The 26,231-nt window shown below is 39.4% G+C and overlaps 1 protein-coding gene and 1 long non-coding RNA gene across 2 annotated transcripts in view; one reads left to right on the top strand and one right to left on the bottom strand.

Moving 5' to 3' along the window:
* The window catches only part of ACVRL1 (activin A receptor like type 1), a 58,641-nt gene extending 39,782 nt beyond the window's left edge, over window positions 1-18,859 (bottom strand). Inside the window, exons 1-2 of the mRNA XM_087956253.1 lie at window positions 18,365-18,859; window positions 1,486-1,566 (exon numbers count right to left, since the gene is read on the bottom strand). Of these exons, the coding sequence (XP_087812379.1) occupies window positions 1,486-1,561 (76 nt within the window). The 5' untranslated portion in view covers window positions 1,562-1,566; window positions 18,365-18,859. The remainder of the gene's footprint in view (window positions 1-1,485; window positions 1,567-18,364) is intronic.
* LOC148132257 (uncharacterized) overlaps window positions 1-26,231 on the top strand; it is a 308,260-nt gene that overhangs the window by 265,444 nt on the left and 16,585 nt on the right. The gene's annotated exons all lie outside the window — the stretch shown is intronic.

Raw genomic sequence — 26,231 nt, 5'->3', positions numbered from 1 at the left:
CCAGTTGATGAAACTGTAAGATCTGTGTCCGTTTTTATTTTTTTTCACCAGACACAAAATAAATTTTAGCACTGGTTTCTTCAAAGACTCTTCTGGAAGTTTTATTTCCCTTAAAGCAGTTGTTGCCTGGGGGGGGGGGGGTTCAGTTTTTGGGGGGGGGGGGGGGGGGGGGGGGGGGGTTTTTTTTTTTTTCCCTTTTTTTTCCCCCTTTTTCCCCCCCCCCCCCCTTTCTTTTTTTATTTTTTTTTTTTTTTTTTTTTTTTTTTTTTTTTTTTTTTTTTTACTTCGATAAGGGGGGGGGGGGCATCTCACTAAGAAAGAGCCACATTTAGCTTCTGGGTGTCAATGTTTAAGCTTTACATAGTGATCCTCCAGCTTTCTGAGCTGTATGCTAGGGCAGTGTGATACTGTAAGTCAAATTCTTTCCCTCTTTGATTTTACTCCCTCTTTTTTAGCTTCTCCCGAAACTGAACATAATTATCCATAAAATAATCTGTGTTCGCTAATGCTAGACAGCTGCATCTACGTGTATGGCATTTCACAAACTACAAGGCTGAATGTTCTAAACTTCAACCCTGCGGAAAACAGCAGAGGAAATGGGACACTATGCCAAGGAAGGAGTAAACAAGGAAATACTGCACAGAGAGATTCTTTTGTGGAAAGGAAAACCACAGAAGTGGTGAAAATGAAGATTATAATACTGGGAATGCTCATAGGAGTATGTAAATATGGTAACTAGCTCACTCGAAGTCACCAACTAAGTTACGGTTAAAGTCATGGGAAGAGATTCCATCAATTTCGGTGAAAAAGTTGAGATTTTTGAGAGATCTGATAAAACCAAGATAGTTGTGCTTGCAAGGAGTTACAAGTATACAGAGCAGAAAGTAAGAAGGGGTAGGAGTTTTTAAGGAATAGGTGTCAGCCCTATAAGCAACAAATGCCATCGGTATTTATGATGTTCTGATAAATATTTTAATTAGAGCAGTCATAGTAACAGAATTTTGTAAGTATGAATGTGCTTCCCTCCTTTTATCTTCATGTGAATTAGGGAAGGGCTTGTCTGAGGCATTTTCTAGTGTTTTTTTTTCTTGGAATGCGTTCAAAACAGCTTGTCTGATTGTTGCCTTGGTAACAGCCATTCTCTATTCCCTCTACAATAGGAGACCTTCAGACAATAAGAATTCACATATGACACTCACCTTAATTGCTTGGTTTGCTTGGTTTGGCTTAAAATGAACCAAGCCACTGTAGTTTGTAAGCCATAATCTCAATTTAACATAGTCTTAATACAATGAATAAAGCTAGCCAATTGATGCTGATTCAGTAAAATATGCTGAAGCAAAGAGTTACCACATAAAATGAACTATGTTTATGAATGACAATGGACATCAACATTAATATTTTTCTCTAAACTTCATAGACGTTAATACAAACCAAAACAACAAAATTCCAGAGAAGCCTCTCTATTCTTCAAATATTTCTTACCAGCTGTGAGTGCGATGTTTCCTGCAAGACATAGAATTGTTGAAAAAAGGCCAGCAATAGCTTCTCGAGGAAGCATTTTCTCTGCAGAACGAAAAAACAACACCACCAAAATGAGTTACTAATAAGGATACTAATAAGCACTTTTCAAATACACACTGTAATAAAACTTGTCATATTAAAAAATGTCTTGTGCCTACTTCTACATACATATCCTTTTTATAAATGAAGGATAAATGTACAGAGTATGCTCATCCATCTGAGAGAGAGAAAGAAAAAAACATCAAATAAAATAAGAGGGAAAAGAATGATACTGTAGAGCTGGGAACTCTGCCAAGGAAACAAATGAACCGGGAAAGACACAGTTGCTGAATTCATCTTAGGATAATTATCTCTATGGAATTGCTCATGGTCAATCTTTATCCTGACCATTGGGCTAGTCAAGTTGAGAGTGAATTTGTATCCCTCCCTCCCTCTTCTAGCGTTGTGTGTAGGATCGGCAATAGCAATAGCATTTAGATTTCTATTGCATCAGAATAGAGCAAGAAGGGACTTTGGCAGTCTTCTAGTCAGCTCCAGTGGCCCTAGAGGTGGAATTCTCACCTCACAATCAGGAGGTTGTGAGTTCAATCCTAGGTAGAGGCTAATATTTGGACTAGATTCTCCTGCTTGAGCAGGGGGTTGGACTAGATGACCTTCAAGGTCCCTTCCTATTCTATGAAGCATGTCAAGCAGGAGACCCTATACCATTCCAGATAAGTGGATGTCCAGTCAAAAACCTCCAGTGATGAAGTACGCACAATTTCTGAAGGAAAGCTGTTTCACTGGTTGATTGTTCTCACATTTAGGAAGTTTCTTTAACAGTGCTTCTCTCCTTGATTAGTTTCCATCCATTGTTTCTTTTCCTGCCCTCTGGTGTTATGGAAAATAAGTTCACTCCCTCTTCTTTGTGGCAGCCCCTCAAATACTGGAATACTGCTACCATGTGCCCCCAGTCCTTCTTTTCTCTAGACTAGCCAAATCCAAATCCTGCAACCATTCTTCTTCATATGTTTAGTCTCCAAGCCTTTAATTATCTTAGTTGCTCTTCTCTGCACTTTTTCCAAAGTCTCAACATCTTTTTTTAGAATGTGGTGACCAAAACTGGATGCGGTATTCCAGGTGTGGCCTTACTAAGGTTTTATAAAGCGGTACTAACACTTCATGCGATTTGATTTATGCCTCTGTTTATACAAGCAAGGAATGTATTAGCTTTTTTGGCTGCTGCCGCCTACTGCTGGCTCATATTCACCAGGACTCCAAGGTCCCTCTCAGTTACTATTCTTGAGCCAGGTTTTGCCTAATCTGCACTTGTATCTTTGATTTTTTTTCTGCCTAAGTGTAAAACCTTGCTTTTCTCAATTTAATGTGGAGATAATAATGTTGTTGGATAGGGTCCATTGTTCAAGACTGTCAAGATTTTTTGGGGTCCTGAATTTGTATTCTGGGGTGTTGGCTCTTCCTGGCAGCTTAGTGTCATCTGCAAGTCGATGTGGATGACACTAAGAAGGCTGTCAATAATCTTAATAAACCTGCAGGGCCTCATTGCACATCCAGTTCATTTGTGAACCTTAAGTTTTTATATTTTTGTTCTCTACTCTTCCTGCCCATTCAGAAGTCAAGAAGCTATATAGGGGTAGTCTCTGGCCAAAAGGGTTTCCCTGTACTACTGTGATGGTGATGGATATTTTTTTTTTTTGCTGCATTTCTGGCTTTTTTCCAGCTTTGCTCTTGTATCTTCATGAACTGAGGTCAACTGTTGATTTGAGAGAGACTTGGGGGTTTTGCAGTAACCTCATCAAGGATAAATAAAATACTCTTTGCAAGAATCCAAAAATGTTCCAGCTGTTCCACTGGGAAGATAGGAGCAAAGTGGATTTTCTTTCTTTCTTTCTGAGGGCAGGGGGTTGCTTATTTGTTCACTTCCTTGTGAAAGAAAAACTCCTGCCAAACTAAATCTGGCAGAGTCATGACCCTGCCCAATCTGCTTCCAACTCGTGCAACCTTCCTCTTTGTAAATGCAGAAAAATTTGGGTCCTGAAAGTCCAGGACTCATTTTGTTCTGTTTCACCCACAGATTCCTAACACAACAAACAAGCTATGTCTCGGTTTCCTGCCATTCAAAAAATTCCAGCCTTTAGTCTGGGCGTTGCAGGCTGGACAGGAATCAAGATTGTTTAGATTCTGCTGTTGATGGGGGAGAAACGGAGACATATACAGAGAGATCTATAAGCCTGTAAAGATCTATTGGAGGAAGACATAAGCAGTGTGGCTCCAGCCATGAGGCCGCCTAGCAGGGCAACAAACTACCTCACAAAAAAATAGCTGGCTTTGTTCCTGCTGATGAAAGAAAAACACAGACACAACTTTCAAACAATATTGGCCTATAAACACTGAGCTCAGAAAAGAACACTATCAAAGTCCTGCATACGATATCCCAGTAAATCTAATCCAGGTGCTTCTTTCTCTTCTCCGCCCCCAATTCATTTCCTTAATGAATATTTAGTCGTAACCTCTGCATTTCTGCAAGCCATGGTTTATATGATGGATCCACAATTACATCAAGCCACTGTTTATTTGGAACACTGTGTGTTGAACGCACAATAAACCATCAATTATTTTACAATTGATGAATTGCAAGGAATGAATTTGCACTTCAGGCTAAGCCACAGCCAAACAAACTTTATTATGGCTTAGCGCATCTCACCAATGATTGCTCTGAAGTGGAAGAATTTGTCAGAAGTTTTCTTTGACTGTTCCCATTTTCCAAAGGGAATTTTGTTTGTGTGTGTGATTAAACTCAGACTGGGAACACCCCCTCTCTCTGGACTTATTCATGTTAGGGCCAATATTTTAGATGACAGGAGAAGTCTGTCTGGTTCCCATGTTTCTTCCCCACCCTGTTATATTTCCTCCCCCTCTGTCTCTCTTTCCTCCTCTTGGCCAGCTCTTCAGCTTCAACACTTGAGCTCTACTTTTCCTCCAGCTGTTCCCAGACTCTTCTGCCTTCGGTGCAAAATTCAGTGACCTCTTCCTTTCACAACTGGCTTGAGTTCTAATTCTCATAGACATCGTCTACATTGGAGTCCCCAGAGGATACGCCAAAGAGGCGCCTTCTCATGTCAACTATCTTCTGTGTCTTCTCTTAAGAGGAGACTTGGGAATCATACAATCAAATCCTTTTATAATTCTGCTCCAAAAACTGGGCAATTACATCTTGTCAAGAGCAGAGAAAACACAAAAACATGGAGGTGAATGTTAGTGTGATACTATATTATCTTCTGTGAAAACAAAGGAAGCTATGGATGAAACTTACAAACCACAATGCTTGGGGATGAATAATATTTTGAACTCGGCACTATGGAGCACACTCTAACATTGAGTCAAAGTCTGATTTAAACGTCTTAAATATATATATTGTTCTACAATTTATAAGAACAGAGAAATGGTTCTAGAACTTCACTGAAACTGTAAAATCAAATGAATCTGGAACCCTTCTTAATTTTTATAGCCCATTGATTATGAGATTTTGATAAACTCAACATGATTGCAGCTGGATGAACCTCTTTTCCCTTTATCTACTTGGATAACTCAGGGAACATCTGGAGGTTACAGTGATCAAGAAATCTAGATAAGAATGCAGGTAGTGCAATAACTCTTGATATCTATTAAGATAATTGTATTATATTGTTCTGGTTACCACTTATAAGCTTTTCAGTTTCTTGGATTTAGCTATTGATTGATTGCCTTGTTTGCCACCCATCTCATTTAGAAACATTAAAAAATTATTTATTTGATTTATAATCTGCATTTCTACTCAGGGTAAGCATTCCAGATGGCATTAATGGAAATGCATGGCATTTCACCTCAGAATGGAACCACTCAGAAGTAAATGTCTAAAGGCTTAAAAACAGCTTAAAAACAGCATCTTGTCAATTTTTCATGCATTTAAAACCAGTATTTTAATCCATTTTCATTAGAGAGAGGGAGGGAGGGAGGGAGAGAGAGAGAAAGAGAGAGAGAGAGATGTGTAAATCCTTTCCACATATTTTTTATATCTGAGATATTTTCTACAATTTATCCTGAAGTAACTCAGAGTAGATTGAGAACTGGAACTTATGCTCCAAGCTGAAATTGGCTTCATCGGTGATCAGAATGCTAATGGGATTATTTTTAAGTTGCACCAGAAGCACATTTCACATGTATGAAGCTGCTGGAATGGTGAAATACTAACTGGTTGAGACTTGTGAGATTGTTCCATGATGAAATAATCACACCGCTTCCTCAATCACAGCTAGGTTTCTGCACAGAATCAATCAAACCACATTTTACTGGTGTAACTTGGTTCTAATTTGTCGAGTCATTGTTTCTCTTTTTATATGAAAGACGTATAGGAAGTTGACAAAAGCCAAGCCAATATGAACCTATGTAGCTGGGTTCTTCCCTTTATCCAATACTTGATCCATTTAAGTGGAGATATTTGGGGTTTAAGCCGAAAGTTCTTCCAGACTTAGATGTTAATCTATGAGCTGAGGAACATGACATTCCAGGGTGACACAGAAGTTCTAAGATAAATTGTTAAATTTAAATGCAATATGGATATAGTTATTATTGACTTCTGATTTTCCCCCTCTATTGCTATTCTTTATTGTTTTAGCACTAGTGTTTAATAGCAATTAAGAGTTTGACTTGAGTATCAGGTCCATGTAACATATGGGACACAATGGCTGGCTTCATTGTAACCCGAAACCATAATTAGGACTGTTTCGTTTTTGCTTAACACAATGTGTGGATTTAGCCATTGTGGTTTGCAAGCCATGGCATATTGGTTTTTTGTTTGTTGTATTTTCTACTGATTAAATTCAGCTAATTCATGTATGGCACGTGATGTGAGCCCACTCAATATGCCATTTCATCAGTTCGCACCCCTCATCTTAGTCTGTAAAAACATAAGCATACTTTATCCAATCATCATAAAGATTGAGACCTTAGTGAGAAGTACTTTGAACCCCTGAAAAATCCCCTCTAAATGCAGAACAGAATTCTGTGGTCTCAAAACCTCAAAATAATTTGCTGATTCTCCTTTCTAACATTAAAATAAACAGCCATGACTTGGTTCCTCTTCTAACAATACTATCCATGTGGGTGCAGAAGTGACTTTTGGCCAGATTTCAAAGTAGAAAACTGGAGAATTCCCCACAGTTGTGATGCCAGTTGTGATGTCATATTTCTGGTCCATGACAGCAATGAAAGGAAGAAACCTAACTAAAAGACAGATTCATGCTTAAAGAGGGCAGCCCATCATTCTTGCAATTTCACCAGTCTTTAATAGTTTCACAGCATTGACAATGTCTCTATCATAGTTTAATCTGAAGACAAGCAATATTTTTGGGGTTTAAGGTTGCATGCAGTTATTGCATGGATGGTTATGGTTATATTTAAAAAGGGGATGATGCCACTGGGGGAAAAAAGGCCAAGGCATTAGCTAATATTTAATCCACAATTGGCTAATTAAACAGGGTTCTGCCACCTACAGCTGGACTCTTCTAAGAGATCCAAAAGAAAGGAATGAAACCCTTAACAGATAGAACATTCTCATATATATTTTTGACAAGATTGCCTAATATACAAAATTTTGAAAGATATACATAATATACAATATTTATCTATGTGTATGTGCATATTATTATCTATCTATTTGAAAGCACACACAGAGAGAGCTTTAAAAATGGAAGACAAACAGTTCTGAACCACATATATTAAAAACAAACACTGTCCATTTTGTCATTACATGGGGCACTGAAAAAATGAGAGGAAAAAACAATGTTATTTTTTTTAAAAAACACCAATTCCAAAATAGTTTTATTTAGAAGTTTAAATGTAGAAGATGGTTAACCATGAGTCTTAGTTACAAATTGAACTGTCATTGATGTCAGATGTCAAAGCACTTGGTAATATGATCAGAAGACTCCTAAGCTCAGGCTATATATTATTTCCCCTCTATTAATAAGTTTGGGGAATTCAGTGTTGCAGGAGCTGACAATAAACTGACAGCACAGGCAGGGGTGGGATTCAATTTTTTTAACAACTGGTTCTGCGGGCGTGGCTTGGTGGGCATGGCTTGGTGGTCATGTGACTGGGTGGACGTGGCTTGGTGGTCATGTTATTGGCTGGGTGTGGCCAACTCACATCGAGGCACGCATCTCCTTGCCTGGCCTCTCATGACTGTGGGGAAGCTGCAACAGTCGTAAGTGTGAAAAATGGTCATAAGTCACTTTTTTTAGTGCCATTGTAACTTTGAATGGTCACTCCACACAACCAAAGTACCAGCAAAGGAGGGGGAAAAAACTCCAGAGAAATTCCAGAGACAGGAAGTCTAGTCTTGCCATGTAATAAGAGTTAATGGAGAGGCTGTTTCTGTAAGCAACACCAGAATGTTTCCTTCCTGCCTTCCTTACAGGATTAGGCCAGTAATTTCTTCTAACAACCGGTTCTCTGAACTGCTTAGAATGTTAACAACCGGTTCTAGCAAATAGGTGCGAACTGGTAGAATTCCACCCCTGAGCACAGGTGACTTTTAAAATGTAATTAAGTTTATGGAGGAGAGCTCTATTGGTAGCTCACAACTATGTTTCTCTTGAAAGATCAGCAGAGCCATTGTCTTGCATCATCATTGTAACCTTTGTCTGAAATGATATAGAGTTTCCTGCCTGAGCAGGGGGGTTGGACTAGAAGACCTCCAAGGTCCCTTCCAACTCTGTTGTTCTATTATTCTGCCTTCGTATGCACTGTATGTTATTGTCACAATGAATGCTGAGCTAGATTTGTTCTTATTCTTTGTTATTATTATTATTTGTTTTTATCTACTATTGACCTCACCCCTTTCCTAAGAGGTCTGTAGGGGGTGTGCATAAGCGCACCAACGTGCCTACCGTCCCTGTCCTATTGTTTCTTTTATTTTTCTTATATGTATCCATGTATTCATAACTATGTTTTTACTTATACCTATTATCTTGTAAACAATTGACAAACCAAATAAATAAATAAATTATTCTTCAATATCAAACTGCTAATTGTCACTGTATTTATTTTATTCTGCCGAGCTTTCGCTGCATTTACTTAAATGCCCTAAACAACACCTACACTTGAATCAATTTACTTCAGTTAAAGTTACACTAAATTAAATTTATAACTACTTTTCAATTTTTTTATTAATTTTATTTTTCTAACATCTTAAGAATTGAAATGACTTGTGTGCTATTACAACAACAAAAGTCTGAAGCCTGATCTTCTTCAAGAAAAGGTGCTGTTTCAGTCTTTCTCAAACTATATTTGGCACCAGATTTAAAATAATTTAATGTCCTCTGTGCTGCTTTGAATTCTGTGATACTATGATGACTATTTTGAAAATAATTGAGAATAAAAATACCTTTGTAACATAAAAAAAAAGAATTGAGATGGTAGCTAGTTCTGAAGCGGGCTTAGAACTGTACCTAAAGTTTTAAAAGTCCTGGAGCTCCTGATTATGCAGCTCGGCTGTAGCTCCTACTAACTCTGGATATCAACACTTTTCATCAGTGGAAAGTTTTGAATGGTCTTCTCAGGCACACGAGACAGCAGAGAATTTCCCCAAAAGTCTCACCAAAGCAGAACTGGGTGATGCACTTCTCTTCATAGAGTTTAGAACTTCCATAACCTTTGAATTGCTGATTCATAATGTTTGAGCCTTTTTTTTTTTTACCACTGCTGAGCAGAAGTGCTTTCTACTCATTTTTGAGTCAGCAAAATACACACACACACACCCTGATGTGAAATTTGCTGCTCTCCCCAGCTTATATTTCTTCCTGGTCACTAGAATATCTTGATATACCTCCAAGGCAATTGGAAGCCCACATACCAAACTTATGCTTGAACTGACCATTAGGAAAACATCTTGCCTGAACTGGATTGGTTACACTGGGGAAAGCAATGAGAGACAGTTAAGGGACGGAAAAGTAGAATTTAGAGATATTGGTGTGCAATTCTCAGTTCTGGTTTTGCACTACACTTGATCTCTAATAAACTATTCCTTCCTCATCAAATGGAGCCAAGGATCATTTCTATTTAGAGGTTTAAGCTGTGGCAGGACTGACAACAAGGCAAACAAGATTTCTACTTTTTGAGGCTGCCTATATATGATGCCAGAATAAAGAAAACAGGCATCCCTACAATCACGGACAATTGCACATGGTATCTAAATCTATATTTTGGGGATGCTGCAGGAAAAAAAAATGTTGTCAGGGTATGTTGATGGTGTGATTAGGTACAAGTGGAAAAGACTTCCCTTGTGATCTGGTGAAGCCCCAAATCCTTTTCAAATGTACCACTTTCCAACAAACACATTGCATTTTTTTCCTCTGTGTGTAAAAGTTTACATGTATTCTTCTGCTAAAAATTATTTGGGGGAAGGCGGGCATTATTTCTGGCCACCCTGGAAACAGCAAAGGACCAGCCCATGGTGGTGCTCCGCCAGCGAAAACAGAGTTTGGGAGGGCCGCACATGGAGGCCGAAAACGGAGTTCAGGAGTCCGTTTTCACTGACAGAGCACTTGAGCCAGCCACCACAGACGCCCCTGACACGAGTTACATCAAGCTGGCCACGCCCATCCTGGCCACACCCACCCCAGCCCCCGAAGTAAAAAACAACCCTGATGGCACCCTCAATGAAATCGAGCTTGACACCTCTGCTGTTGAGTATATTATCAAAATTATCTTACCTGTTCACTTTCAGATTTTCAAGCATGGGAAGATTTCAGTCTTGTGGGGATCTACTCTGATTTTTTCCCCTTAAAACCCAAATATTCTCTAGTTAGCATTTGATTAAAAGATATAGGACTACTGGGAGAAATCTTCTGAGGTTCTTTACTTATTTATTAAATTTATATGCTATTGTTATATGCTGTAACAGCGACTGGGCAGTTAAACTTGAAAGTGTTTATGTAAATGTATTCCCTCCCTAATCTCCAGATGTATGTAGATTTACTAGAACCATGAGTTTTCATAATTCAGACATCACCCCTTTCAGAATAATCAGGACCAAATGCAACACATTGTGCTCTGAACCAATTGCCCTGGGAGGAACACCAGCACTTGATCTGATCTTTTTTTTTGGTCATCCTTTGATTTGGATGTGCTGAGTTAATAAAGCAAAGAGGAAGCCCACACACTACCATTTGCACAGTATCTCAGAGTGTCCTTGTATTGAGGAAAATAAAATGATGGTTGGTTGCAAGGCCGTGCCATTGTTAAGTCTACTGGATCAGAACATTCGCCTTGCTGCCATCACCTCAACTAAGTAGTCTTGCCTAGAAAACAGAGGATGAAAGAACTTCCACAGGAAAATCCATTGACAACCTTCAGAAATGTCAGGACTAAAAAGTCCACAAATTCCCGTTTTTTTCTGGGGATGGTTCCTCAGTCTAGGATAATGTTGGAAAGATTGGGAAACACTGGATTAGAGAAAGCAGAGCAGCCATTGACAAAGTATGCACTTCGTTTGAATACAGGTGAAACTCGAAAAATTAGAATATCGTGCAAAAGTTCATTTATTTCAGTAATGGAACTTAAAAGGTGAACCTAATATGAGATAGATTCATTACATGCAAAGCAAGATAGTTCAAGCCGTGATATGCCATAATTGAGATGATTATGGCTTACAGCTCATGAAAACCCCAAATCCACAATCTCAGAAAATTAGAATATTGTGAAAAGGTTCAATATTCTAGGCTCAAAGTGTCCCACTCTAATCAGCCAATTAAGCCATAACACCTGCAAAGGGTTCCTGAGCCTTTAAATGGTCTCTCAGTCTGGTTCAGTAGGAATCACAATCATGGGAAAGACTGCTGACCTGACAGTTGTTCAGAAAACCATCACTGACACCCTCCATAAGGAGGGAAAGCCTCAAAAGGTAATTGCAAAAGAAGTTGGATGTTCCCAAAGTGCTGTATCAAAGCACATTAATAGAAAGTTATGTGGAAGGGAAAAGTGTGGAAAAAAAAGGTGCACAAGCAGCAGGGATGACCGCAGCCTGGAGAGGATTGTCAGGAAAAGGCCATTCAAAAGTGTTGGGGACTTTCACAAGGAGTGGACTGAGGCTGGAGTCAGTGCATCAAGAGCCACCACACACAGGTGGATCCTGGACATGGGCTTCAAATGTCGTATTCCTCTTATCAAGCCGCTCCTGAACAACAAACAATGTCAGAAGTGTCTTACCTGGGCTAAAGAAAAACAGAATTGATCTGTTGCTTCAGATGAGAGCAACTTTTGCATCTCATTTGGAAACCAAGGACCTAGAGTCTGGAGGAAGAATGGAGAGGCACACACTGCAAGATGCTTGAAGCCCAGTGTGAAGTTTCCACAGTCTGTGTTGATTTGGGGAACCATGTCATCTGCTGGTGTTGGTCACTGTGCTTCATTAAGTCCAGGGTCAATGCAGCCATCTACCAGGAGATTTTGGAGCACTTCATGCTTCCTTCCATAGACGAGCTTTATGGGGATGCTGACTTCATTTTCCAGCAGGACTTGGCACCTGCCCACACTGCCAAAAGCACCAAAACCTGGACCATGGGATTACTGTACTTGATTGGCCAGCAAACTCACCTAACCTGAACCCCATAGAGAATCTATGGGGCATTGACAAGAGAAAGATGAGAGACATGAGACCGAACAATGCAGAAGAGCTGAAGGCCACTACTGAAGCATCCTGGTCTTCCATAACACCTCAGCAGTGCCACAGGCTGATAGCTTCCATGCCAGGCCGCATTGAGGCAGTAATTGCTGCAAAAGGGGCCCAAACCAGGTACTGAGTACATTTGCATGCTTATACTTTTCAGAGGTCCAATATTGTTCTATGTACAATCCTTGTTCTATTGATTACATGTAATATTCTAATTTTCTGAGATTGTGGATTTGGGGTTTTCATGAGCTGTAAGCCATAATCATCCCAATTATGACAAATCACGGCTGGAACTATTTTGCTTTGCATGTAATGAGTCTATCTCATATATTAGTTTCACCTTTTAAGTTGCATTACTGAAATAAATTAACTTTTGCACGATATTCTAATTTTTTGAGTTTCACCTGTAGAAACTCGCTGGATACCCATGCTTCACAACGAAACTTTGTAATCGGGCTATGCAGGAGCCCAGGCTTTCCTTCTTTCCTCCTTTCCCTTCCCATCTTCCTTTCCTTTCCTTTCCTTTGCTTTCCTTTCCTTTCTCCGTTCCATTCCATTCCATTCCATTCCATTCCTCCCTCCCTCCCTCCCTCCCTCCCTCCCTCCCTCCCCTCCCTCCCTCCCTCTCTCTCTCTCTCTCTCTCTCTCTCTCTATATATATATATATATATATATATATATATATATATATATATATATATATATATATATATATATATATATATATCTATCAATTCAGCAAAAGTATTGTAAAATACGATCCTCCAACTGTTGTTCTGAAAGTGTATTTTTCAGGAGGCAACTGGACTTTCTGGTTTTTCTTTGAAGATGTTTTGCTCCTCATCCAAGAAGCTTCTTCAACTCTGACTGGATGGTGGGTAATAAAAATGCTACAACCTTTGATGCCAAAGTAGCTTCCTGTTTGGGAGTGTAGTTTGCATTCTTTTAGAGAGTTGTCGAGGCAACTTTGAGGTTTGTCTATGTCCTCGGTTCACCCGAGTGGTGCAAATGGCTGTGAAGTTACTAAGGTAACGGAATGTGAGGAAAATGGCAGTTGGAACAGATTTCTTTTCAGGTGGAGAGGGGGAATAGAACTCCTTAGCATCAGAGCGTGTTAATAATAATATACAAAATACTAATGCTCTGATGGTCATTTCGAAAAATCCTTTCTTAGCAAGCACCTAGAAGCCAAGAGGAACATACATGCCGAATTTCAAGTTTGTAGGCTTTACAGTTGTGGAGTTTTTGTGATGCTGCGTGAGTGGTATTTTGCTTTTAGATATATAGATGACACATGCAGTGGTGGGATTCAAATAATTTAACAACTGGTTCTCTGCCCTAATGACTGGCTGGGTATATGTGGATGGGTGGTCATGTGACTGGGTGGGCGTGGCCAATGCAACATCACTCACATCAAGGGGCATCTCGCCCAGCCTTTCCTTGCCATTCCTGGCCATTCTTGGCCCCTTCCCTCCCACCCACTCCTTGTTACACCTGGCCTCGCCTGGCCTCACCTGGTCTCACCTCCCGGCCACTCACTCACCTGGCTTCCCTCCCTGGCCTCATTTCCTGGCCTCTCACCTCACCTCCTGTCTGCTTGCCCACCTGGCCAGGAGGTCGTTTGCTTGCCTGACTGGGCGGGCATTCTGTTATTAATCAACCGTGAAGCAAAAGGAATCATGATAAGTCTAACTTTGTGATCCTAGTCAATTGCCAGTTTATCTGACTGCTTTACAAGCATAGATTTATGTATCAGTTGCCCCACATCTTACAAACTCTTGTTTATCACTGACCTACAGTTCTTCAACATATATGCATTTTTTGTTACAGTGCAATGCCATCTGCTAATCATATCAATTATACTTACATGTTTATAGCCAGATAAACTATTCTGTGTCCTACTTATTTTAGCAGTGAAATTTTCTATCCCCCAAATTCTTTCATCTATTGATCCCCCCACTTTGATGTACTGAGACTTTGGGGTTTGCATATCATAGGTTGCCAACCCTAAGCAGAAGTTGATGAATCTCTGGGACAAATCTAAAAACTACTTTTCATATTTGTTACATTATATTTGTCCCTGAAACAATTTTATGCAAAACTTTTATGTAAAATGGAATTGCTTGAGAAACGTTTGACTCCAAGTCACTTGGGTTTAAATCTGATTTAAACCAACCTAATCCACCTCCATGAGTCAGGTATCAAAGATCTACACATCTTTCTTTAGTTGTAGCAACCATATCCCATTACTACAATCTATTAAAACTATAAAGGTAGTCCTCAACTTACAACCACAATTAGGATCAGAACTTCTGTGTTGCTAAGGGAGGCAGTCATTAAATGAATTGTACCCAATTTTATGACCTATTTTGCCACAATTGTTAAGCATACTGCCATGGTTGTTAAGTGAATCCAGTTTCCTACATTAACTTTGCTTGTGGGAAGCCAGTTGAAGAGGTCGCAAATGGCAATCATTTGACCCCAGGACACTGCAACCCTCATAAATACATGCCGGTTGTCAAGTGCCTGAATTTTGAGCACACGACTGCAGGGATTCTGCAGTGGTCATAAGTGCAAAGACCAATCTTGAATCACTTTTTTCAGCACCACTATAACTTTGAACAGTTGCCAAGCAAATGGTTATAAGTCCAGGACTATCTGTATTTACATAAAGTGCTTGAGCAACCCCCATTCCCAGCCATTCTGCAAGCATATTTTCTCACTCATGTACCTTTTAGGTCATAGATCTAAAACTTGAGAAATACTTCTTTTTCTTCCCTTGAGGATAACTTTTGCACCTGCCTGTTTATAGTTATTTAATCCCTATTGCACCATCCAATTTCTTAGAATAATATTCACACTACTAAGAACTCATAACTGCATAAAAAGGAGAATTTTTTTTTTCCTTTTCATACATTTTGTAGATATGGGAGCACCTTGGATATAAAGTCAACTTTTATAACCCTCTATTGCCCGATGAGCACATTGATTAACAAAATTAATAAGGGTTTATTAAGGGTTTATATTGACTGTTTCCTAGTATGATTTGATTGCTTATTGTATCCTAAGTGTTGTACCTTATCATTCTTGACTCTTGACGAATGTATCTTTTCTTTTATGTACATTGAGAGCATTGACACCAAGACAAATTCCTTGTGTGACCAATCACACTTGGCCAAAAAAGAATTCTATTCTATTCTATTCTATTAATAAATATAATGGATTTCAAGAACTATTTCCAGTTATGAACTATTATCAGCTTGATTAAGAAAAGTGCTATGAATTGCAAACATCATACATACAGAGTACATTATATAAATTTAGCATTTTCACATCAGCTGTATTTTCCAAAGATATAATGCCAGTTGTAAAGATTCTTTCATTGAGCGACTTCATTTGAGAAATGATTCCATACCACAAATACACCTCTGTTTTTTGAATCTACAGTTAACTGAAATACAAAGATTATTGTAAATTTTGCATGTTGTGTTTTTGATTTGATAAATTGCTAGAATAATAACAAACAAGGCAGAGCAGCTAATTGTTGTAAGAAAAATAAGATAAATGCACATTAGTGCTCCTTCTTCATTTGTTTTTCTGCTTTTGAAATATTACTTCTAGCAACAACCACTTTTGTAATATCATTTCTTGGTTTTTCTCTTCATTTTCATATCCCAATTTTCTCTGTATATTTTTATTTCTGTTCTTGTTAAAATAAAATAGTTTTAATTCCTATTATTGGAAGAGATATCACCTTCCTCATAACTAAATACCTATTGATTACTTATCTGGAAGAAAACTGTATTACCATAAAATGTCCTCTCCCACAGGGAATCCTTTCTTCTGACACTAGCCAGGTGGGCAAACAGCCTTCCGGCCAGAAGAGGCAAGGCAGTGCCAGGTGGGGCAAGGCCGGTTCGCCGAACTCCACAAAAAATTAACTACTAGTACTCCTGAACCAATGCAAACCAGCTGAATCCCACCACTAGACAGATGTGGGACAGACACCACTATATAGGTAACATTCCCTGTCTCTAAGACCTAATGCTGAGGTCTCTATTGAATACACAGATATATTCTGAGGCTATAGGTAGAACCTATGACTGCTCCAAATATCTTTAATATTACTGATTTGTATTTATCCCTCCTTCTTGATGCATTGGACAGATGCCCCATTTCTACCTAATAAATACAAGCCCAGTAACAGGAAACACAAGCAGTTAAAAAGCCATTATTCAAATGAAATGCAAAGTTTGTCTAGGCTGCTCTTTATTCTCCAATCCAGTGTTTCCCAATCTTGACCACTTGAAGATGTGTGGACTTCATCTCCCAGAATTCACTAGCTAGTTTGAAGTTCATACATTTTCACGCTGCCAAGGTTGAGAAATACAGCTCTAATCTGCCCAGGCAACAAATCTTAATAAAACTGGCTGCTGAAGGATCCCTAAAAGAAGAGAGCAAAGCATGATATAGAACACAGATACATATATATTTGCATGCGTACATGAATAGGTAGATATTCATAGTGACTGTAATTTAAATAGCAACATACCGTATTTCATTACTGAAGAAAAAAACGGACTAGGCAATCTCTGTTTCAGCCCAGCCTGTTATCTGTATTGTAGGTATTTCCACATCAGACATTAATTATACCTCTGGATCTAGAAATGTGATGTTGTTTTTTGTGAGTGGCAGTAAACTGATTGTTTTAATTGTTTTGTTTAATTCTGCAGAGGCAGCATTTGCAGTATTCAACAATCTCAGAGCAGATCTGAACTTAGCAATGTGGCAAGGAAGGGCCTGCTTTGGGGAGTGGTTAGGCAAGGAGGAAGGCTAACCTTTCTCCAGCTCAGAGAGAAAAGTACGTACTGCTTTCTCTCAGAAACCACCTCTTTTCCACAAACGAGGTTTAACTATTTCTTTCTGGTGCTGGTTCTCTATTCATTTTTGGCCAACTACCTTGACATCTTGCAACTGTCTGATGGAATAAAAGCCAGAGCCTCCACAAAAAAGGAAGGAAAACATAAATTGTCCTTAAGTCAGATCTGACTCGTAATTGCATTTTCCTGTGGTACAATGGGATAGAAATATTTTCCCGTCTCTTGTACCTTGTTTTCCCTCCCCTCATTCAATTTGGATTAAGTCCCAAGAAATCTCCTGTTTAAAATTTAGTCAGAACCAGTCCCTTAGACAGGAATAAATGCAAACCCAACGAATACATAGATGGGGTGTGTTTGTGATGGTAGGAGGGCATTGTTTGGTTTCTACAAATGCCTGCTAAATTCGTATCTATTTATGTATGCTACCCAGAGTCGCTTTAGACAGCAAGATGAGTGGCATATAAATAATACTTTTTAAAAAACCATATTTTGGGAGAGGAATGGAGGTAAGAGCCTACATTTATTGCAGCCAGACCTAGCTTACCATTGCACAAAGTGGTACGATATTTCTTTGGAACTGGTGCTGCCAAAACCATCATCTATACTTGGAATATTAAGGAGACAGTGTGTAGTGACTGGGTTTTGCTTCTTAGTACGTCACAGTGCTGCTCTTTGGAGTTATTACAACGTAAGATGGATCCCTCCAAAATCCCTCAAAAAATAAATCAGCCATCACCCAAGATGTAGTCTTTCTTCAAATCTTCTACAAGGCCATCATGCTCAGCTTTAACTGCTGATGGCCTGGCAGCCTTTCCTCAGATTTGGATGACCTTCCTTTGGGGGAATTCTAACCTGTCTCCTTTTGAATTTTAAGCTAGAGTGGGAGTAGCTTCAATCTTTCTTTGAAGATGTGACATTATTGTTGCCTGGATTTAGAAGGGGAACCCTTCTCCGAGCTGAACTCAGCAAGAAAGCAATGGCCAGTCAGTCGCTCAGAAAAAGGGGCAAAAGTGAACCAACTAATTTAAGTTTGTGACTGATTATCTGACAACCTCACTGGGAAACTCCAGGCTGCTAGGCTGCCTCTCCTGTTCTGACACTCCACCCACCCCCGAGGACCTGATGCTGAAAGAGTCAGTCTTAGGAGTTAGGGATATTTTCCTTCCTTGCTTGGGAGTGTTTCAATTTTGAAAAGTAAAAAAAATATACATAGAAAAGTCAGAAAAAAGAAACAGCGATTGCAACTTACCCGGAAGATTTTGAATTGGGAAGGGAGTAGAGCTTGACCACGTCCTGTATCCTGCTGCTTTCCTGCTTCTGGCAGGCTGTGATGAACTTTTCCTCCGATGTGAGGTTTCCCCGCAGTATCAAAACCTGAAGCGCCTTCTGGAAAGGTGTGTTTAGTTTCTCTGCCCTGAGCAAATCCCAGTTTTTCTCTGATTGTGCCTAACCTGAGAGGAGCTCACACCTCCTTTCTGATCATCCTCTCCATTTCACAACTGAAAAAGAAGATTTTTTCGCCCTGGTTTAGCCCAAAACTCAGTCCGGCGAAAGTTTGTCTGAGGGAGGTGGTGTGTTGAAAAGCAGACACAAGAGGGAGGGTGTATGTGGGGGGAAACAGAAGACAAGATCTTATTTCCAGCCCCTCTCTTAGCCTCTTGCCCAAAAGCAGCGGTTTGGCAAGATCTGGATGTGGGAGAAGTTAAAAATGTTTCTTATTACTGCCTCTTCCTGCTTGGCTTTTCTCCACCACTCCCAGCTAATAAAGCATTTCCTATTGTGGAGCAGAGATCTATACACATTCTCTCTCTCTCTCTCTCTCTCTCTCTCTCTCTCTCTCTCACACACACACACACACACACACACACTCTTTTCCTCCCAAGCCCAAGCACCCCCGCCCCATCAGTAGTTTTCTGTGATCTCCCATACAACTCCTCTTGTTTCACCTTTAATCCCCTCTCTTCCTTGCCAAAGACTTCATTTTCAGAGGTTTGCCAGATCCACCAGTGCCTCAATGCCTCCTTTAGAATAGATCATGCTTCCCTTGGCCGTGATGTGTTGATGAAGCCATAGTTGACTGGAATTACAGATGGATGGATTCACATGGTTGGCTTAAGTGGTAAAATTGTATTCTGTTGGGAGCAGCAATGGCTCCACATTGTGTAGCCGACTCTGCAGCCAGGGGACATCTGGAGAACAGCTGACTTCTCAACCTGCTTAGCATGGCCACATCCTCAGTGTTCGCTGCTTGCATTCTTCATCAGCCATTTCGGCTCCACATTTTGGCCAATACCTGATGCTGACCCAGTTTGAAATCCAAAGCAGGCTGCCCTTTTTTGACTGGCTGCTATCACTGGCCTGGTATCTCTTGTCTTACTCTTTAGAACTGGTCCCGACTAGGGACAGAAATAACAAAGCAAGAATCTGAATTGTTCCTTCTTTAGTAAGACATCCTTCACTGCAAGGAGGATTGCTGATGCCACAGCAGCTCTTACCAAGAATTGTAACAAAGCTGCCAAAGAGAAACTCCAGTGACCAGCAATCGAGAAATCTATATTAGGCTACATTACAGGTAGTCTTTGACTTCATTTGGTGATTGTTCCAAGTTATAACAGCACTGAAAAAAGTGGCTTAGGACCATTTTCCACATTTATGACTGTTGCAGAATTGCCATGGTCACATGATCAAAATGCAGACGCTTGGCAACTGGCTCATATTTATGACGGTTGCAGTGACCCGGGGCCGTATGATCACCTTTTGTCACCTTCTGATAAGCAGAGTCAATGTGGAAGCCAGATTCACTGAACAATTGTATTACTAACTTAACAGCTGCAGTGATTCGCTTAACAAGTGTAGCAAAAAAGGTTGTAAAATGGGGCAAAACTCACTTAACAAATGTCTCACTTAGCAACAGAGATTTGGGGCTCAATTTTGGTCGTAAATGGAGGGCTACTTGTACTTGTACTCTATATTAGGACAACTGAAGATAAATTCTATTATACTGTAACATTAGAAGGTATCTGTGACCTTGTAATCCTGTGCAAAATTAATCTGTGCTTAATCTAACGTTAATCCATACTGGTTTAACTTTTTAGCACTTGAAAATAAACCCTTCTGTGTATAGCTTCCATGGAAATGCAGATGTGTTAGAAATTTTTCCATTTGATTGCATTCCTATCTGATGTACATTCTATCATGTTTTCCTATCAATTTAAATGAGTAATGTCTGAATTTCTTGCTGGCAATTAAGGATGCATTTGTGTGAAACTATTTCTTAGTTCCCCAACGTCCTTCAGCTCATGATGATCTTAATATAATCAGAATCCCACATAAAGGTAGAACTAAAACTGCAAGACAAAAATGTGGCTAAAGACCCATTCTCCTTCCTGTCACCCCTTAACTCCCTCTTCCTGTTGGAAAAAACAGAATCTAAATTCAGTAATTTCCTTTGGAAAGGATATAAATCTACCTATTAAACAGAACCCCTGCCAAAAATTTTCTGCATATTTTGAATCAAACAATTCTTAGTCACCTCCTCAAACCTGCTTTGCTAATACTCAGTCCAGATCATTTTCTCACAGATCCAAAACTCAAATAAGGTTAAAGCAACAAAAATAATAAAGACTGACAGATTTATTATGATACAAGTTCCACATCTACTATATATATAGTCAATGAAAGCTATGAATTTGTCAGCTTTTCAAAAGTTTTTATTTTTAAAAAGTTACAGGAAGAAAAAAGAAAAAGATAATTAAAGAAGTGACTTATCTTTTTTGCAGCAGTTACAGATAAAGTATTATCCCTCCTCCCTCATTCAAATTATATTACAGAGATCCCTTTTGTCTCAGATTCAACTTTTTTTCCCAATCAACAAATCCACAAACCACTATTTCACTTTTTTCCATACTCAGCATTCAAAAATCCATTCAAAGTTTCAGTCTTTGAACAGGTCAATTTTGCTATTTTTGATCATTCAGCTTCACATTCCAACCCTCCATTGTGAGTATTTCAGTATTCCTCCATCATTGTTCATATACTAATCTTTCTGTAATAGCCATATTAAAAAACAGTCTTCTGTAAATCTTCTCTAAATGATTATCCATAAGTCCCAGTAGAAAAAAGGATTCATCTTGATATTTATGTTTAAAATTCTTTATGTATTTGTATCCAGTTTTTGGTTTTTTGTAAGTCCACCAAAGATCATAAAGTGTTCCTTTGTGTTTTTCACATTTCCACCGTTGCCTAGAAGTACCTTTATATATCTTAGATAATTTATCTGATGTAGTATACCAGTGCTACATCATTTTATAAAAATTCTCCCTTAAATTTTAATACAATATAACTTTCAATCCCTTTACCCACATCCTCTCCTAGTGATCCATCCATTTATATGCTATACTTATGATTTACATCTCAAACCAACTGGATTGTATATACCATAAGTAAAAAAGAATTTTAAAATGGAATGGAATATCTATATTTCAAATATAGTTGCTTGGAATTTTCATAAATTATATCCTTCCAACTTCTGGGTGCACTATTGGTCGATTCAGTTTGAGATACTCCTCATATACTTACATTAAATGAAGTTTTTTCTTAATCTAAAAGTATTTATATATAATCTGATATAATTGTGTGATATGAAGCTATTTTTAGAAGTGATTGTGTGCAGGCCTCCCCTCTTCTGGCATAAAGCTTAGCAGACCCTCCAAGCTATAATATTTGCATAATTTTCATATTTACCCATTTTTCAAAAAGCATAAGAAATCCCCTCTATCTCTTCTAATAAAAACTGGCTGAGATAAAGTGATTATGAAGATCATTCAATGAGCTTCACAGCTGACTGAGAATTTGAAGCTATTTCCCACTGTTTTAAATTCAGTAATGTAATATGTGTGTATCCATTTTGAATTCTAACCTAATACCATAATAGCCTCCCAGTAGTTAATAACACAAGTCATAAACACAACAATTAAGAGGCATAAAAGCTTATAAATAACAGCAACAATATCACCAGTCAGGATTACCCAATTGCCTCTAAGTGAACAATTCTGTCTTCAGCAACTTCTGGAATATTGTTAGGGTTGACCAACTTTTGTGGGAAGGTTATATTCCACAGACCCATGGGCCATAATCCCAAATACTACTTCCTACTCACTTCCTCCATTACTTTAAAGATTAACCTCTTGTGTGAAGATTTTACCAGCTGATTGATTCTACTTGGAAATGGTGGCTCTGAAGATATCTGGAACCAAGCCTAGTAGGGTTGATAGGTTAAAACTATCACTTCGGAGTGTACCCAGAAATCAATTGGAAGCTTCCAGCACATGTGTAATATTGCCCATGACACTCACACATACTAGAACAGAACGACAGAGTTGGAAGGGATCTTGGAGGTCTTCTAATTCAAAGCCCTGCTCAGAAAATTATGACTGGAGACAGGGTGATAATAATCTGATATGACTGGATTCTGGGAGGACCTCTTCAGGACAGGCAACACCAGCACCTGTTACCTCATAGACCCAGCCAACATTCCAGCTCCCAAAGGAAGGAAATGGATGCAAGCTAAAGATAGCCGAGTTTATGCTGAAGAACAATCTATCCATTTCACTGGACTTTTTATGATATTAGAAGATGCTATGCATGAACATGGCTTTACAAGAAGCTGTCCCAATCACCTCTCCAGATTCTGCCAGTTAAGAAGTCTTCAGTAAACGCAAGCAATATTATCAGCAAAATGACGTGTAGGGAAGCAGGCTGAAGGGAGATTGCAGCTCAAAATGCACTAAAAGCTTCTCCATTCTTACTGCCATGATGTAGGTTTAAACATAAGCTCTTATTTGATTCAAATTCTTATTTTGATTCAAATTCTACCTCTACCCGGAGCACTTTATTCATCCCTTTTGTGGCTTCTGCTGCTTCATCTTTTAGAAATCTTCAATCAACCAAGGTGATCATTGGGATCAGTTGACAGAATTGCTGTTCAGAAGTAACCATATCAAGCTCCTGGTCACTTCCTTAATTCCAAAGATTCACCAGGTGCCCTACCTTCCCTTTTAAAAGTTGCTTTTTCTCATATGTTTGGGGATAAATGTAATAGCATGGCCAGGACTAATATTTGAAAATAAGCCATGATGAACAGCACTTACATGCAAGGTATTTTTCTCTCTCCGTATACTAGCATTCTGACGAAAGCTGGCCATTAGAATTAGTTCTTACTATAAAAACACAATACTCTGGTATAATGGTGAATGTGATTTACAAACATCCCATGTGTACTATTCTTAACACTCAATGAAGTATATTTAACAAAGTCTTTTATATCACTGGTATTTCTGTTTGAGTGCAGAGAGTGGGAATCTTTTAAAGTTCCCTTCCGAAGTTTAAAGATAGCATTTTAAGTTTAGTAATCATTTTGCAACAGCTATTTATAAACTTTATTAGAACGGGGAAGAAAACAGCTGAAATGCAGTTCCTCCTCTGAAGTTTCCTGTGGTGAAAAGAGGCAGCGCTAGAGCTTTCTAAAACATTGTAAAATTGCTTTCACACATACTGATAAGCCTTTTTTTCTTTTTTTTTCAGATTTGTGGGTCATCGCTGGTTATCTGAATCTATCGCTTTAAAAGCTGTTCCTTATCTTAGTCATGGGGCTGATTTCAGATCCTTGGATGGGAAAGCAAGGAATTTGCATCTCTTGAACTGGAAATAAACACTTTTGATCTGATAACAGCAGGTCTGTTTCTAGGCAGGCAGGAAAAGGAAGTCTCCTCCTTGCAGGAAATGTGTCTTGGAATACCTTTCTCTAATCGTGCCAGCCATCTTTTTCCCTTTTGGGAAATCTCAGCTGCCCACCCATCCATGGCAGAGCAGGGCCTCCCAAATCATTTCTGAACCAATCTTTTATCGATGCTTCCCTTGAAATGGTAATATATTTTCCAGCAGGAGCTCCTGGCATTTCTCGTTTTTCTTCAGAGAATGAAGTCTCTGTGCAGGAGTTCTTTTTCATCAGCCTAATTCTCAACCCTCCAAAAGCCACATGACAGAGTTGGCACAGGGTTTATTTCCTGACACAGTGGCTTGTCAGCACCCTTCTCCCTGAACAGAACTTACAATGTGAAGTGCTCCCTCCATCTGAAATTTCAGCAACAGTAAAGCCTGATCAGCTGAATAGCCACCTGCCAAGAGAGAAAAGTGAAGCTTGCCATTAAAAAGAAAATCAGGTCTAGATATCATATGGACTCTCTTTGGGTTATGAGGTGATGCCTAAATTAGAAAGACTAGTGCACTGTAATCTGCTAAATCACCGGTACAATAAAAATATATAATTACTAATTTTCTGACTCTCTCTTTGGTGTGTGTGTGTGTGTGTGTGTGTGTGTGTGTAGCAGTTAGGTAGAGAAGTGGTTAGAGCATCAGCTTTGGTGTGGGAGACCAGGGTTCAAATCCCGGCTGGTACCTATCATACCAGTAGGGGTTCTTGGGTAAAGACCTCCTAATGCTTCACTTGCCTACCTCAAATATGATATGAACTAGGAGAGTCATGCTGGCTCAGATGTCTCCTGGATTGACAAGATCCACATCAGATGTTGAAGAACCAGGACAATCTGATGATAAATGGGTTACTGGACAAGAGACTCTGGAACTGATGGAATTTAGCAGCAGACCTAATGAGAGCGGATATATGAAGTGTATGAGGGAACTATGGATAGACTGAAGATCTGCATCAATGCTAACTGAAAAACTAATTACCCAACACTTCAACATAATGAAGAGGAAGCTGCTATCACAACTTGAGATAGATAAACTATATACATTACAACCAAAGAACATCTGGAAGAACAACTGGATGTGCAGTCAACTCTTAAAGCTGGATTATTACCACCATTCTTTCCATTACGGAGCACATCTGCTTTGAGTCATAAGATCGGAGATAAACTAGCTACAAACAACCCTCAACACTAGTTACCAAGGCTCAGCCGAGATGTACCATCAGATAGAATGCTAGAAGGTGCCAATAGAGCCCTTGCAACAATCCCTAGTACCACAATAATTCAAACCAATGAACTGATATAGGTATGCTACAGCCACTGCAATCCTGGAGAGGCTTGGCTACACAATCAACAAGAACAGTAGTAGTAGGCAGATTGAAGCTGGTCTAATCTGGTCTAACACTTTCCTGGATTATTTTTCCTGGAAAAAGACCATCCCATGTAGCTATTCCAGGTTGCATGAACCAAGAACCTCTGGAGCCTGGCAACATGCTGGGCTTTAGTTGACCACAACAATACCATGCCAGCTCATCTAATCACTGGGTTCTGGTTCCTCAAGTATAATGGTACAGGATGTGAGAATGACTTGAGAGATGTGAGGAAAAAAATGGTGCCTAGGGAACAATCAAATAAGAGGGGGTGTAGCCTGCAGGTGTATAATGGAAAGAGAAAGAAACTCAGAAAGGAACCTCCCCTATCATATCAGGCTTTAAAAAAGACAACAGCAGATTTGTACTTTCAGACTTCCAAGATTCTGTCAATATAATGTTGCAATAATATGAGATTAGCTCATCTGGTTGTCTTTCCTGTGTGGATTACTTGGAAAGGCTGACGTCATGGGCCTTTGTGTTTTGGCTGTCAGAAAAAGCATAATTTCATTAAGCCATCTGTTAGCCGGCTTTCCGGACGTTAGTAGACTTGAGATACAAATCCACAAACCAACATACAGAGAGGTAGGTAGTCATTTATTTTTTACACATAACTCACACCCCATCCGGCGGTAATGGTTTGAAATCCAAACTAGGTTAACACTGGAAGCATTTGCCTTCCAGCGCAATTATAGCATTACCCCACCCTCCTAATCGCAGCTACCTCCTGCAGACCGCCCTATCCTAAATCCCCACATAACAAACATTCCCTAATATGGCTAATTAGGCTTTTATTCCCATAGCCCACCTTCGCAGCCTATAACGCTCTGCATCCTATCTACCACTGCCCCATGAGAACCCTGCCATAACAAACATCTATCCCACCCCTCCAAAAAGCATCCAGCGATGTCCTTGGGGAATTCCTTGTGCAGCCTCCACATCCCAGGTATAACGTGAGGCAGCATGGCGAGGCAGCATT

This window comes from Notechis scutatus, chromosome 2 (assembly GCF_049901735.1).
Source record: "Notechis scutatus isolate UNSWTSFEM ecotype Mainland chromosome 2, rNotScu1.2, whole genome shotgun sequence".
NCBI lineage: Eukaryota > Metazoa > Chordata > Lepidosauria > Squamata > Elapidae > Notechis > Notechis scutatus.
This window is presented reverse-complemented; position numbering and strand designations above follow the sequence as displayed.